Source organism: Pterocles gutturalis, unplaced genomic scaffold, assembly GCF_000699245.1.
Source record: "Pterocles gutturalis isolate BGI_N339 unplaced genomic scaffold, ASM69924v1 scaffold6504, whole genome shotgun sequence".
Lineage (NCBI taxonomy): Eukaryota > Metazoa > Chordata > Aves > Pterocliformes > Pteroclidae > Pterocles > Pterocles gutturalis.
In genome coordinates, this window is record NW_010135569.1 from 1,090 (window position 1) to 16,857 (window position 15,768).

General features: G+C 39.8%; 1 protein-coding gene across 1 annotated transcript; it reads right to left on the reverse strand.

Annotated features, from left to right (window-relative positions):
- Positions 1–789: 789 nt before the first annotated feature.
- On the reverse strand, positions 790–15,405 carry WDR43 (WD repeat domain 43; the record flags this gene model as incomplete). The annotated part of the gene is made up of 13 exons (XM_010081941.1): positions 790–853; positions 1,631–1,662; positions 3,003–3,089; positions 3,925–4,062; positions 4,528–4,659; positions 6,448–6,534; positions 6,996–7,167; positions 7,533–7,597; positions 8,680–8,782; positions 9,243–9,382; positions 10,391–10,511; positions 13,773–13,894; positions 15,271–15,405. Coding segments are annotated over 13 exons (1,398 nt in total), but the record flags the coding sequence as incomplete, so codon positions are not given.
- Positions 15,406–15,768: the final 363 nt, after the last annotated feature.

Sequence of the window (15,768 nt, forward strand, 5' to 3'; positions counted from 1 at the left end):
ACGTGGTGGAGTCACCATCCCTGGAGGTGTTCAAGAAACGTGTAGCTGTGGTGCTTAGGGACATGGTTTAGTGAGTTAGGTGGTGTTGGGTTGGACTTGATGATCCTTGAGGTCTTTTCCAACCTTAATGATTCTATGATTCTATGAAAAGCAGTGTGGCCAGCAGCTCAAGGGAGGTGATTCTCCCCCTCTGCTCTGCTCTCATGAGACCCCACTGCAGTGCTGCATCCAGCTCTGGGGCCCTCAGCACAAGACAGACATGGACCAGTTGGAACAGGTCCAGAGGAGGGCCACAAAGATGGTCAGAGGGCTGGAGCACCTCCCAAATGAGGACAGGCTGAGAGAGTTGGGGTTGTTCAGCCTAGAGAAGAAAGCTGGAGAAAGACTTTTTATAAGTGCATGTAGGTAGTGACAGGACAAGGGGTAACTGTTTGAATCTTAAAAGAGGGTAAATTTCGATTAGTTATTATCACATATTTTTTTCCTGTGAGGGTGGTGATACACTGGCCCAGGCTGCCGAGAGAAGCTGTGGATGCCCCATCCCTGGAGGTGTTCAAGGCCAGGCTGGATGAGGCTTTGAGCAACCTGGGCTAGTGGGAGGTGTCATGTGGCAGGGGCGTTGGAATGATGATCTTTACAGTCCCTTCCAACTCAAACCATTCTATGATTCTATGATTTGGGCCATATGTGGAGAGCAGGAGACAGATTCCTGAATGAAGAACATACATGTATTTAAGCATTTAAGTCTAGTTTCATTTTTGTGCATTAGCATTAAGGCAAAATACTTACTGTGGAAAGGTAGGATGCATGTAGAGTAAAAACAGATTTCAGCCATCGAACCATTACTGAGGCACTGGAAAGGAAAAATAAATTACATCAAAGAGATATTGGCTGAGAAACACCCATTTCACACTGCAGATGGAAAACAGTTCTATAGAAGTGCTCCTCTTCCATTATATAAAAAGATAAATGCAGATGAAAACATAACAGTTTAGGTCTCAGATGAGATACCTATGTAAGTTATTTGTTAGGAAAATAACAGACATTTAAGCGAGGGATTAAACTAGACATGTTCAGGCTCTGTGTTTTTTACATCTTTTATGGGAGGTTTCCATGAACAGAGGATCAAAGCATGCTACTTTTTTCTCCGCCTACAACAAGAGAATTTTTATTTAAAAAAACTCTTAAGCAAACAACACAATTAAGGACAACTAGTCTCAGCAAAGCTATCCTTATAGCAATATAACAAGACGGGGGGCAGGGAAGAAGAGCTGGTTTTGTTATTGATTAAACACAACACCAGGAGATGTCTAAATATATCTGAGATTTATTTTATTTTACATATTAAGCACATCCCCCATGTTGATATTCTGGGATCTCACATACCTGAAATAAGCATATAGCCCTAAGAATGTATCCTTTTCTCTTTTTAATTTCATTTCAACCATCCTGACAAAGCACTGCCTTAATAAAAGTTCCTATTTGCAACCACAATCAGGTGAGAATTTTTACCTTAAGATGCTGCAGTTTAATTACAGTTACTACGGAAATCAATCATAAAGGTGGAGGAAGCAACCACAATGTTGCAAAAGTTTCAGGTGAATTAAAGTGTAGTTGAGTTGTCTCTTACCTGTATGGGTTGCCCTGCAATCTCTTCGTAAGCTAAAAGGACAAAAATAATCAGCAGTAAGTAACAAAACACATAACGAGTTTAAAAACCCCATATTACATCCATGTGACAGCCCCAATTCTGGGGCAGGAAGACCTCCAAGCATTTGAAGTTTTCTAGAATTAACCATTGTCAAGCTCTAGATACTACATCGTTGGCTCTACCATGCTACAGGCAGGCTGATAACTTGCAGAAGCTGAGATTCATTATTGCAATAACACTAGAACTCTTAACAGGCAATATATCAGTCTGCATCTGCTTAGTAGAGCAGCTGTTACAAGGTTGACAAGTTGGGGAAACAAGTGAAGGTAATATCAGGTAAAGGCTAGTTCACAGAACAAATCTCAAGCTCTGGAGAAGACAGCTACACGAAGATCTGTCGATCCACTGAGATTATACCGGCAAACACTTGTACTTAAGATTCTCTGACGAAGGTCCTAAAGAAGAAACACTGTACCACATACTAACATAAGTCTACAGAGGTGTAACAACACATGATTAAAGGAGGTCCAAACATCCAATACCAGCCCACCTGCATAATTGAGTTAAGATTAGTACCACAAGTAAAAACTGTTACTCAGGGTCGCATATTAAGATACAAGAGAAATCTAACAATTAACTTACGTTATAGAATGCCATTCACACAACAAGATCAACTAATCGATGTTCAATTTAAACAAAGTAGAGAAGGCTAATCATTCAAATATTTGTCAAAATACAGATTTTATTTAATATCACTGAATAAACAGTTCAGAAGCCAAATCCTTTTTAGACTTAGCACTAAGTGATGTTGCAAAGCTTAAACACAGCAACTGGGCTTTTGAGCTATCTTCTAAATAGGAAATAACTTGCCCCTCAATTTCCAAGTGCTGTCTAAACTCACCTCTTTAAGTATGCACTCCATTTTTCGTTCTCTTACGAATCTAACATATTTACGCTCATATCATTTATCTGACTAGCACTGCTATTTTCATGTTTCAAATTATCACTCATTTTAATAGTTTAAAAAAAAAAAAAAGAATGGTCATTGTTTCCCATGGACTGAACAAGCTTTAGCTTAACCTCTTCCTTTTTCCCCACATAATCATTTAAGATAATATTACATAATCTAATGCTCTTCCTAGCTTTGACAGTGGCACTTTGTCCTTTGGTTAAGCTTCAGCCAGAGAAGATAAGAGCGTATCTGAGATAAATTAAGAACAATTTCTGTCTTGCAAAACTAACAAACACATTTTATTGGTAAAAATACAGAGACATATCCTGGATTTTTCCCACCTAGAACACAAACCAAATGTGGCTTGTATTACCGAACAAGAAATGCAGTCTCTCCTACCTCATGCAGCAGGGGGATGACAGCATGTATAGGCATTCTGGCTACCGTGTTCTTTATTACATTTTCCTTTCTTGTGTTAAGCACTCTCTGTTAAAATGGAAAAATATGATCAGAGAATCATTCAGTTTTAATACGTGTATGAGCAATGAGCACAATCAAAAATTTCTGGTGTTAAATCTCTTTCTTTTTCTACTCCACTACCTTTGCATCCTAAGATGAGGAAAAATATTAAAAGATTTATGGTGGCAAGGAGTTCCATTTTTCAAGTCAGCTACAATTAACAAAATAAGACACTTGACTAACCCATCTAAAACAATCTAGCGTTGCCTCTAGCCCACCCATCCCGTTTTAGAAATGAAGCATCACAGGCACATTAAAATTTCCCTTGCTATTTTCTGTGCTAGACTTCTGTAAATAAATGCCCGTCACCACTATCTCGACAAGTAATTTCTACTCAGCATCAGATTCTTAAGATTTCATTTCCCTGCCCCAGGACAATTACTTTCTCCTAGTCCAAGTGCAACAGTAAGCTTTCCAAGTCAAACTGCTGTCATCAACGCTTGGAAACTGTACACACAGGAGACTAAGCACAGATTACGCTCCAGTTCAAGCTAAAGGGACGATGGCTGCATTAGTAACATCGCTTGTAAAACATCTGAACTGTGATGTAATAAATTTATCATAGACTTTGAGAAGCACCTCAAAGTTCCTAGACTAACTCAGAAAGCAAGGTAGGTAACAACAAAAGAAGGAATACTGCTATTATCATTTATAATACCGCTGCCTTGAGCAGCAAATCAGCAAAAAGCAACTAGGAGAAACGTCTGGTTCTTGACCATTCAGCCTCCCTGGCTTTCAGGAAGGCTCTCCACAACTCTCAGTGAATAGATTAAACAGCACACAATGATCTTATAACACTTACATTTAAGATTTCTGCATCGTTGCTTTCCAAGCCCTGAACCAAAAGTACTGCGAAGCTATCTGTTTGTGGAAGGCCACCTGGAGTTTTTACTTTGCTTACATCAATATCCAATGCCTCTAGGCGCTCTTCAATGCTTTCCTGCAGACAGTAAACAAGGGAAGTGCTATTTCAGTGAGGTTTCTCAGAAACATCAGCCAAAAAGAAGTACCTAACCTAGAGCATTCCCTCGGACTCTGCTGGAAAATAACACAAATTTTGCATATTCTTTTAAATGTATTTACAGAGAATAGTCTGAGAAAAGAAGAGAAGATGAAGTTTTGACTGAAAAGCAGTACTATACCTTAGCACAGAGAAACAGACACAAGCACGTGACGAAGTTGTGCAGGAACATGGGAAAACTGGGCAAGGCAGACAGGTCTTGAATGAGGGAAAGATTTTGAGCAGAGGGAAGTCTCTATCATACAAAAAATATAATTAACCTTGCTTCCAAGTGCAAATTCTTGTACTTGCAAGCAAGTGCAAGTTCACCTGAAGAAGTTATAATGATGATTTATGATTCTAGTTTCTCCATTATTGCTGCATTTAAAAGAGGAAGCACTTTACCTCTGTCTCTCCCGGTTTCCTCTTGTTTTTCTTTTTCTCCTTTCCTGAAGATGGAGTTTTGACAGCTGTACTATGTCCTGGAATGCCAGGCACTAGAACTTTGGTGTCTGAGTTCACAACAGGTGTCTTTACCTAGTAGACAGAGATAACCACATTTACATGAAATGCTAAGATCTTGAGCTTTCTTTCAATTTAAAATACTGATTTTATTCTGAGACTCCCACATACACGGTAAAACCAGCCTGCCACAACCCATTTTCTTGGCAAATATATTAGGAAAACCTTATATTTTTAAGAGCAATTAATAACTTCAAGCAACAGTCAGCTAGTTTTCATACTTAACTAAAGCAATAGTCTCTTTGGAATAACCTGTGAATCATTTTTCTTACAAGCTTGTTCCGTAACACTCAAACTAAGTGTATCTAACAACAAACATTTGGATGTTTGCTAGCAATACATACCACATGTACTAATAGTTAGGCCCATAACCCGCATGCAGATTAATTCAGCTTCCACTGGAAAGTAAGAACTGATCAAACAGCAGCACAATGTAACAGTAAAAGGTAGTTACTATTCACTTCAATCGCAACAATTTTCTTCTAGGGATTGTTCAAATGCAAAACTCAGTAGTCTGCATCATATTATGACCACGATAACAAACCTTAGGTTATATCAAACAACCTGTGGTATCCATCTTCAAAGAACACAAGGAGATTCAATTTTAAAGGCAATATATTTAATAACCAAGCGCTCCCCTGACCCCCACAGGATGTAAGAGTATGCCACTTCCAGCATATCAAGAATGCTATCTGCTACTTCCAGAACACTTCTTTAACCACAGTAGTTCTGTGCAGGCCTTTTTTTAAAGTACCTCCCCAAAGTTCTGTCCTTGTGGGAACGCTACTGGGTGCCCACTAAAGTAATACAAATATCATCTACTACAGCGAGCAAAGCAACTTCCATATGATGGGTGCAAAACAAAAAAAAAAAAAAATTATTAGTGGCTCAAGGATTTTACTGTAGAACAGCAACGGTCTTAAAATACCACCCCCCTTGGCTCACCACACTAATCACTGACCCTCTCCCCACAATGCATGCTCAGACAGCCAAGAGAAATGCGTCTTCACTGAAATTCAGCAAAAAGCGAAACCAAGATGGGTATCATCACTGCATGCCAGGGAGTTTCTACACCTCTCACTGCATTTGAACTCTGCTACCCACCAGCTCCAGGACTGAGGAATCAGTGCAAAACCCCGCCTAGCTGATGGAGCACCAGATCTGCTAGGTAACTTCAGGGTTAGAAAAACAGTGCTGTCTGCTCACTTCACTGATACTGCAAGCGTTTCACATCTTCAAGGCCTTGAATATGCACACTGATTAAGAACTTAAATCCCCAGGGGATCCTGCATGAGAGAAAACGGTGGCAAGCGTTGCCATCCAAGTGTCAAGCTCACATTCCCAGGTGCCATATCCCTGGGAGTTGGAACACGTGAAGGCCACCTGGAGAAAGAGCCAAAGGACATGCCCTTTAAGGCTCCATTACATTTGATTTAGAACCCAAACAAAGCCATCCCAATTTCACCCCAAACCATCAGGGTCAAAGATGCTGTAAAAACTGACAGACTCTAGAGGAAGGACTGATGTCAAACAGAAAAGAAACCATCAGCCAGTCCTGTCCATCAAGCAGACTTGCTGAAAACGGGACTCGCTATGAGCTACAGGAGGGTAACTGCGTGCAAGAGCATCCATGAAGCACACTTTACCCACACCTGCCTGAGCGCTATGGACACCTGTAGCTACCACTGCAGCTCTGAGCAGGCCCATCCTGAAATCCAACCTCCTTTTAAGAGAGCACTAAATTCTATCATTTCCAAAGTAAAACAAGAGGAGCAACAAAATTCCATTTCATGCAAAGCTCACCTTTGTTAGAGCAACATCTGTTTTAAGTGACAACACTTTCTGGATGTCCCTTATCAAACATACGTGGGATTCAGTGGTGTTCAAAGACTAGAAGCACAGGAACAAAACCAGTTAATATATTTGAGATTCATTACACTACTGAAAGATGAGAACAAATTCCAAAGGTATAAAGTAGAATTAACTTTTTTCCACTCTAGAAGAGCAGCTGCTTTGCACATCTGCCTTTTATTACCAGATCACTATGCTCTCCAAAGAAGCTCACACAGGCAAACTGTATCAGTACAAAAAAGTTTCAATTGCCTAACTCGGTAACAGCTGAAATCGCAAGAAACAGCCAGCCATAATTTCAAGTTGTATTTTAATTGAAAGAATGGAAGAATACAAATTGCTTTTCAAAACAGCTCAGGGGAAACAGGCATAGCTCCCAGAAAAGGGGGAGGGAATAAGCTTTCTCTTGTTATATGATTAAAAAAAAAAATCCCTCCAACTGAGAGCAGTATACAGTCCATATTACAAAATGCAAAACCTCTTCAGTAAGTTTTACATACCACTTTCTCTATGATGGGCTGTAAGGTGTTTCCATACACAAGCAGCAGAGACTGTTTGTCTGTGCAAAACGCAGCTGCTAGAATAGGGACTGGTTTTGGTGTGGAGTCTCCATCATTTCCAGGCGTTGCTATCTGGATAGTACAGTTTGATGTTAAGGGTTTTTTGCAATAACTGAAAAGGAATGAAAAAATTCCAAGAGGTTTAGCTTAAACGCTTCAATATCTTGCACATCTAAGCACCTTTCATTAGCAGGTCCTCAGCAAACTCAGACAGTTTACACCTTTTACAGATGGGTAAGATGAGGTACAGACACACAACGTCTTGGCTAAAGCAACACTTAACACCAAAGTTTAGCACAGCCCCCACCAAGTAAGTTCTCCAAAAATGTATCTAGTAATCCAAGACAAAGAACCATCTGGAACCTGGTTTGCAAACAGATACAAGAGCTTAAAGGCAGCAGCCAGACAAGACTAAACTTTGCCCTTCCATAATCCCAATCTTTCGCAAAGACACCCTCAAGATTAATACTAACTTACCCATTTAAGATATGTTCAAATAAGTGCAACTGCCCATCTCTGCACACAACTGCTAACTTCACAGGCTGAAAGAAGGGACAGTAAAATATTTTAATTAGATCAAAGGACAAACCTATTGTAAGTACAGGACATCAAAAGACAGGCATGTGGCTAAGATTTGACTTTTTGCAGTAACTAAACACATTAAAGATCCAACTAAATCCACAAGGAATATCAAAGACTCTAACATCTCGGGAACATTTAGTACAACTATTAGGAGACAGAAAGATAACTCATAACTGTATTTTACTGTATCACTACTGATATATCCAGATTTGAACAGTTTGCACACTAGCAGACATATGTCATCATAAGCAGCGAAGTTCCAAAAATATGGTACCCAACATGACTAGAGAGACAGGTCTACAAAGGCACTGACACTGTAAATATGCTTAGAGGAAAGAACCTGAGATTAGTACTCTGAGCAATTAAATGACAGGTATACATTACAGAATACTCTTATCTGCAATACATGTAGTAAAAGAGCACAACTGGCAACATCAGAAAATACAGCATGAAATACTGTTTTTAGAAAAGGAATCTAAAGGAAGCAGGAGAAAAATGTTTTAAATAATTACTGAAACAGTTTGTGAACATGTTTCACATGCAGACAGTTTTTGTAAGATAACTACTTTGAAAGGCTTGTACTTGCTGAAATTGAGAGACTTTGGGAATGCTCTATTAAAGGCTAGTTAATTCAAAATGCAATTCCACTGACAAAGCCACTTAAGATCAGAAAAAGCAGTACCATACCCAAACTGGATTTTTAGAAATATATTTTTTTTTTTTGCTGCCAAGTTCTAACAACCATTTTGATTACTAACTTGTTCTAAATAGGAAACAACTGACACTTCCACCATCACAAGCAAAATTCCAGAAGAGAACACTGAATTTGCACTTAGTAGCTTTGAAAATGAGTATTTCAAACCATCAGCTTTATAAATGCAGCTGTAATAAATATTCCTACAACCATGAATTGGCATTCAGATCTCATCTCTGCATAACAGAACCCAAATACAAACCAAGCTGCTTTTTTTACACCCCTAAAAGGAAACATGTGACAATTGAAAACTGTCGAACATATGTGGTTACAAACTATTGCTCCTACCTCTTCTTTGACTTCTGATACAGTCAGGTCAATAAAAGTTGGTTCATCTGTTACTGTGAAAGACATCACAGCATTCTTTTCTTTCCTATCTGATCTGATCTGCCTGGAAGACACAAACAGTACACATGCCTATAAATTACCAGCGACTGTAGTAGTATCTACCCCACCCCAAAATTCTCATGCTGTAATTTCAGCTTTCCGCTTAGAAAGTGTTCTAAATTCCAAGTGTAAAGTAACTCCCAAGTGAAATTTAGCAAGAAAACTTAGCATAAACCTTACAGTAAGTACAAAGAACAATGAAGCCTATTAAACAGTATGTTCTTGGTGTACACTAGCAATTCAAACGGCAACTGGAAGCATGCTCAGACACAGCCAAGGAAATTCATGTCTTCATTCAACCATCAGTGAGTTGAAACCACCATTCAAGAGATCATCATTGCATTTCTCCAGAGTGCCCCTTCTGCTTAACATTCTGTTTAATCGCAGAGTTCAGAACATAGTTGTTGAGTCTGTCCTCAATACTGCTCATAATCAGAGCTACAAATTACGAAAAGCTTACGTACCATACACTCAGTAATCGATCATGTATAGCTCCAGACAAGAAATAAAGCCCTGTAATTCCATCAAAGGGCTTATTTTCATTCATAGGTTTCACTGTGGTAAACATTAATGATGACACTGATGTAGCATGGCCTGTGAAATGCTAAGAGGAAAAAAAAAGAATCTTTCAATTATTGCCATAAGCAGTCATAGTAAAAATTAAAATATTCATTAACTAAGAACATTAGGAAACATTCAAGTGTTACTAAGTCGACAAGGACATCTCAGCGATTTTTTTTTTTTACTAGTGATCTGCTTCCTTGCCTTTTAGTATTTCAAGGAAACTTCCAATGACCATCCAGATATTTATCAGAATTTTAAAAGTTAAATGAGGAACAAAGGCAAATTCACTGGGATGAAGTCCATGCAAAAGAAATCACATCCACTCGTACTGCTATTACTGTCAGAAAACACCTTCCCTCCACCCTGCCTCCAATTTTAAAATCAACTTTTACAATGAAACTAGACTCAGTTTCATTCTGTAAGATGAACATACAGGCCTGCTGACACACTAAGGCTGTGGATACACTTACGTGACAGCAAGTACCAGCTGATTCAGAGACCAGTTGCATCCTACCTGCTATCAGGCAAGAGAACACGGCTGCATTCACAGAACAGCTAAAACACGGTAATTTGCTCATGCAAAGGGGTTTGCTTCTATGCCTTCCAACTGTTTGAACAGCAGAACTGATAATACCACCAGTTACATGAAGTTTATCAAAGAAACCTGAAGGCTTCAGGAAGGGTTAAGCCAGGGATCTCATGCACAAACCCATGCCAGTAGTAACTAACACTGTGGTAAACTGAGTTCTCCTGATTAGAAGGGTATCAGAAATAGACCCAGTGAAAAACAACAGGATCCATTTTTCTGCTCGAGGCTTGACAAAGGGTGCTGGTAGCATGCTCAGACACAGCCAAGGAATTTAATGTCCTCATTCAACTCAGCAAACTGAAAGCACAGTTGAGGGTATCATCACAGCAACAGCTTCCAGCAATCCCAAAACTGCCAATTGTCTCCTCACAGTTTCAATCCTATCAGGAAACACTAGATACCTAACGGCACCAATCAAGAACAATATTTTTTTGCATCTAGTTTACCAAAGTTACTTACTCTGTAGACTTCTTTGGTCTCCAGGTCCCACAGTTTTATAGTTCTACCTGCTGACAGCAGCATTTTCCCATCTGGACTGATGCATAGAGAAGTGACACTGCTATTGTCGCCTTTCCACTTGCTAGAATTTGGATGGAGGGTTTTTGTACAAAGGAAGAAAGATGAAGAAATAGAAAAAACAATATTCATTAGCATAATCTCAAAATGCATATCAACCATGCTGGAAAATATAAGGCAAAAAATATAAAAAAAAACCCAACTTACACAGTCAAACATGAGGTCAAAGCTATTCTGTTTCTCCTCCTTTCCTTCAAAGTAGTTTAACACAAAAATAGAGCAACACAAAAATACAGCAACTCAAAAATGTAAAGCTATTTAATGCTGAACAACTGTTGACTTGAATATTTGCCTTTTCTGTTCTGAATTCCTCTCTCAAATTTCGCTGCTACTCAAAACAGGGTAACAGGAGCTACAACATTTCAAGACTTCTCTTTGCACCACGCTCCAAAAAGTCAGTGGAAAGCTTACAGGCAAGTATGAGAAGAGATCAACAAGCATGATGTGATGAGCATCTGCTACAGATTGTGCAATTAAAAAAGAAATAGATAAATCTTCATCATTGCATGCCCTAGTTCTTCTAAGAGGCTTTAACCACTCCAGCAACTGCTGGAAGGTCAGCATAGGAGGGCACAAGCAGTCCCAGAGATTGCCGGCAAGTGCTGAAGACCTTCTCGTTACGCCAACACACGACAACGGAATTTAAGACCCCAAGAAAAATGAGCAATATAAACAGTAGAATTACAACCCTGGATTTCAAAGAGATGACCACAACTTATTCAGAGAACTGATTGGCAGGATCCCACTGGAGGTTGCCCTAAAGGGCAAAGGGGTCCAGGAAAGCTGGTTGCTCTCCTAGGATAACCTCCTCAAAGCAAAGGAATGGTCCACTCCAAAGTGCAGAAAATCACCAGCTTGACCAAGTCGGCAACTCCTGACTCAACTCACAAAAAAGAAACATAGAGAAAGTGGAGATAGGTTACACAGATGAATATAAAAATATTGTCCAGGCATAAAGGGACAGAATCAGCAAAAGCTTAGCTGGTCCTGAAACCAGCACGGAATACAAAGGCCAACAAAAGGACATCTACATATGGCACATCAGCAGCAGTAATATGATGAGTGAGGAAAGCACGGCCCTGCTGCTGAATGCTGCAAGGACACATTCAACACACAGAAAAGGCCAAAGCACCAAAGAGCAAAGGCTCTCAGGCTTCTCACGTTCCCCAACCTAGTGCCAGAGTCAGAGGGAGCAAAGCACTCCCCATAGTAAAGGGAGATCAAATTAGGAATCACAATAGCACATGCAACATATGCAACTCCTTAAGACTGAACAGAATGTATCCAGAACTGATAAGGCCAGTGTTATTACAAGACCATGATACCATTTTGAGTGGCCACATAGCTCAGGAGAAATGTCTGACGACTTGAAAAGAGACAAAATAGATCCACAAGAAGGAGAATCCAGGAAATAAGAAATCCACCTGGAAGCCATTTCCAGGCACACAAAGGTCAAAAAAGTGACTGGGGACATCCAGCATGGATTTACAAAAGGCAAATTGTGCCTAACCAACCTGACTGTCTTCTTAATGAGACAACTGTCTAAGTGGATGAAAGGAGAGCCATGTATGCCATTTAACTTGACTTCAGCAACACTTTTGACAATGTCTCACATAGTATCCTCCCAGTCAAGTTGGAGATACATAGACTGAACGGACAGACTAAGGAGGGATAAGATCTGGCTGGATCACTGAGTTCAAACAGTTGTGGTCACTGGTATGAAGTCTGTCTGGTGGACAGTTACTGATGTCACTCCCTAAGGACATCCCAACGCCATTTAATATCCTCAGTAATTGCCTAGGTTTTCACTAATGACCTCAAGACAGGACAGAATGAAGACCTAAGTTCACATTCAACACCAAATTAGGGAGAGCAGTTGATATGCTGGAGGGCAGGGCTGCTACTCAGGGGCATCTCAGCAGGCTTGAGAAACAGGCTGTCAGAATCTCAAACCTCAAATGAAAATGTAAAGTCCTACAAGTGGGATGGAAAAATCCCACTACAGGCTGGGGACAAATGGATAGAAAGTAGCTTTGCAGAAAAGAAGCTTGCAGTCCTCAACGGTCAAGTTGAACGTGAGTAAGCAAGGAGTCCTTGCAGCAATGAGGTCAACTGCATACTGATTTGCATTAGCTAGAGCGTAGTCAGCAAGTCAAGAAAAGTGATTCCTCTCCTCTGTAAACCTCTCCTCTGTGCAACACTCTTGTAATGGCATCTGAGCACAATGTCCAGTTTGGGACTCATTGACATAGTGAAGTAAATCCAGTGGAAGGCCATGAAGGCAGCTCAGGGACTAGAGTACGTATAAGAGGAAAAGGTGAGAGAACTGGGTTCAATCCTAAGAAGAGAAGCCTGGAGGGAGATTTAAAAGCCATCTGCTGCTGCTTTATGCCACGGTCTCAACTTAATACAACCTAAGGATGCATCTCCTTTCTAGGGAAACCAAAGAGGCTATTGATGATGAGGTATCTGCAGTACCCACACCATCTTTAACAAAATCAAAAGAGCTGCAGTAAGAATAACAGTGGGAAATGTTACGAAAAAGAAACAAGAGTATAACAGAAGGGTCAAGATGCCATCACACCCTAGACTTTTAATAAATTAAGATAACCAGGATCATAAATAGAAATCTTGGTTTCTTCTTTAAAAACAGTTTGACTTTATTACAAAAAAAAAGTAAAGGCCTACACCACCAGACATCTCGTTACTCTGCACTAAGCTCAATTTTGCTCAACAGTACTTCAAACTGTAGCAGCCTGCTCAGACAGCCAAGTGGAACTGTCCCCACTGCACATCAGTAGTGAGCGAAACCAAGTGAGTTATCATCACAGCAAGGCCCTTTGAGCAAAGCCAGGTGCATGTAACCGATTTCATGGCGATGAGGTGTTCCAGCATCTGTTCCTCCATATTTCCAAGGATATTTTCTATAACATAGATTTTTCAGCATCACAAGAGTGACTGGAAGCCCATGTCCCACTAAAAGTTAGCATGGAGGGACCCAAATCCTTCTCAGGACAGTTACTCATTTCATCTAGTCTTTCCAATACACAGAGGAAGAAACTCAACTATGAGAATTACTCTTCTATCCCTTAATAAAACCACTTCCAATCTCAGAAAGATAATAGCCAAATCAATTTTGTACAGTGGGCATGAAGCCTGGATAGCAGAGTGCAGCATTTCCAACAGGGCCTCACTAAAACCTGTGAGGGAGGAAATAAACAAAAGCAAATGCAAACAAATTTGACCAAAAATCAGCACCACTTACCACTTTACTTTGCAGGTCTGTGTGTTCCATTCCACAATGTGTTTGTCCTCTGAACAGCTATACAAGCGGCAGTTGTCCTGATGCCACCTGACACAGTTTACTCTATTGTCATGACCACCATCCTACAAAAGGTAAAAGAGGGTCAACTCACTCATAAATGAAGAAGGTCTTGACTACCAAGTCTTCCCCACACCAACAATGTGAACAAGCTCTTTCAAGAACTAAACTCAAATCATTGGTAACTTGATGAGAGTGTGGTTTTAAAGACCAATATTGGTACTGGGCATTGAAGAGCGAGCTATGATCAGACTGAAAGACCCTACAAATGGGTACCATTCACCTCTCTTAAGAACCAAAATCTCTGCAGCTCAAATGTACCCTTTAATCATTAAAGAGAATATTTCCTGAAGTTTATAAAGTTTCACTATTTGAATCGGCACCAGCCAGAACAGACTACGCTGAAGTGTGTGTAAATCAGCTTTGAGCAAGATAAAATACATCACAGCAAGATATTCTGTTCAATAAGGACAGCTAAAAGTGACAGCTCTTACTCTAGCAGCAATAATCTTTTAATTCAACCTAGCTAAAAATCAAAAGTACTCATCAAATAACATCTGCTATCCTGCTGCTATAGAAGAGCAGACACTGTTTTTAAACCGACTGAAACTTTAAATTTTAACCTGAAACTCCTTTGTTTATAGTTTTCAGGCATAAATACAGCTTTTCCATAAAACAGAGTTGATATTTGCTAGCTAGGGTCACTTGCATGTATCATGATTTTAAGTCACTGCTCTCTCTAAATTCATGTACATTCATCACCTCATCATACATACAACTAACAGTTCAGAAGCGAAAGTACAGCCAAGTACCTCAAAGTATTGCACGGAGTCATTCATACCGATTTATTTTGCTTCTTATATAACCCAAGACTCAAACCAAGGTCCTTAGGAGTAACAGGGAAGTTGTCAATGAGAAAGGCAAAACAAAAATGAGTGTATTTCATTTGAGAAAGATCTTTTGAGCTCTCTCAGCACATGCTTCCACAAGGGAGGTAACCTTACAGAAGACTCCATCAACAAGACACCTTCCCAAGAGTCAATGAGTACTTCAATCCTGCTCTCCTCTCCCACAGTACTGTGCAGGAACTGAAGGTATGACACTCCCACCGAGGACTTGACTCTCCAGTTAGGCATTTCATCATTACTGGTATTTTTAATGCAAAACAACATATCCATGCACAATGTTAAGATACTGCATTAACTTGAAACCAAGATCTCTCAACACGTACATACTGGCAACAACAGAAAAAGCACCACTTGAAGATTTCCAAGCACCTGAATTACTGCACCCCTAACCATATACGCAGCTATTAAGGAAAAAAAAAAAAAATCTGAATAATTAGGTTACTTTATTCCATTTTTGAGCAGAAGAAAGAACAGCATAAACTGACTGAAACCAACAGTATTTGGTAGCATGTGATGAAGCGTGTATTACTTACTAGCTTGCTTTGTAATTCTCCTTTTACTGTGCTGTACAACAAAATGCTACCGACTGCTGTACCAATAGCCAGAATATCTAACTGTTTGTCCACTTCTGCAACTTCAGACTTCCGTTTTTTCCTCTGAGGGCCATCCTGAAAAATTAAAAAAGAGAAAATATGAAATAAATTAGTCTGACGAGCAAATCTCTGTGTTAAAGCAGAGGGGAAAAAAAACTTCTGTAAGTTGGAGACCCAGACAGCCAGCACAAACTCTGCTAAGACACAAAATGAAGACTGAAGTGCACAGAGACCTAGAGACTCATCTTGTACCTCCACGTACAAGGTAATGAAGTTGCTTTGAGTCACTTGGAAACATCTGGTGGAGGCCATTTTGCTAGCCTAGTGACCGCATCCATGGGGGGAAAAAAAAAACACAGTTATTTGCAGAGTTCATGTCCCAGAGGCAGAGGTAAAGATTAATACGATCAGAATATTTCACCTACAAAATGGAAATGC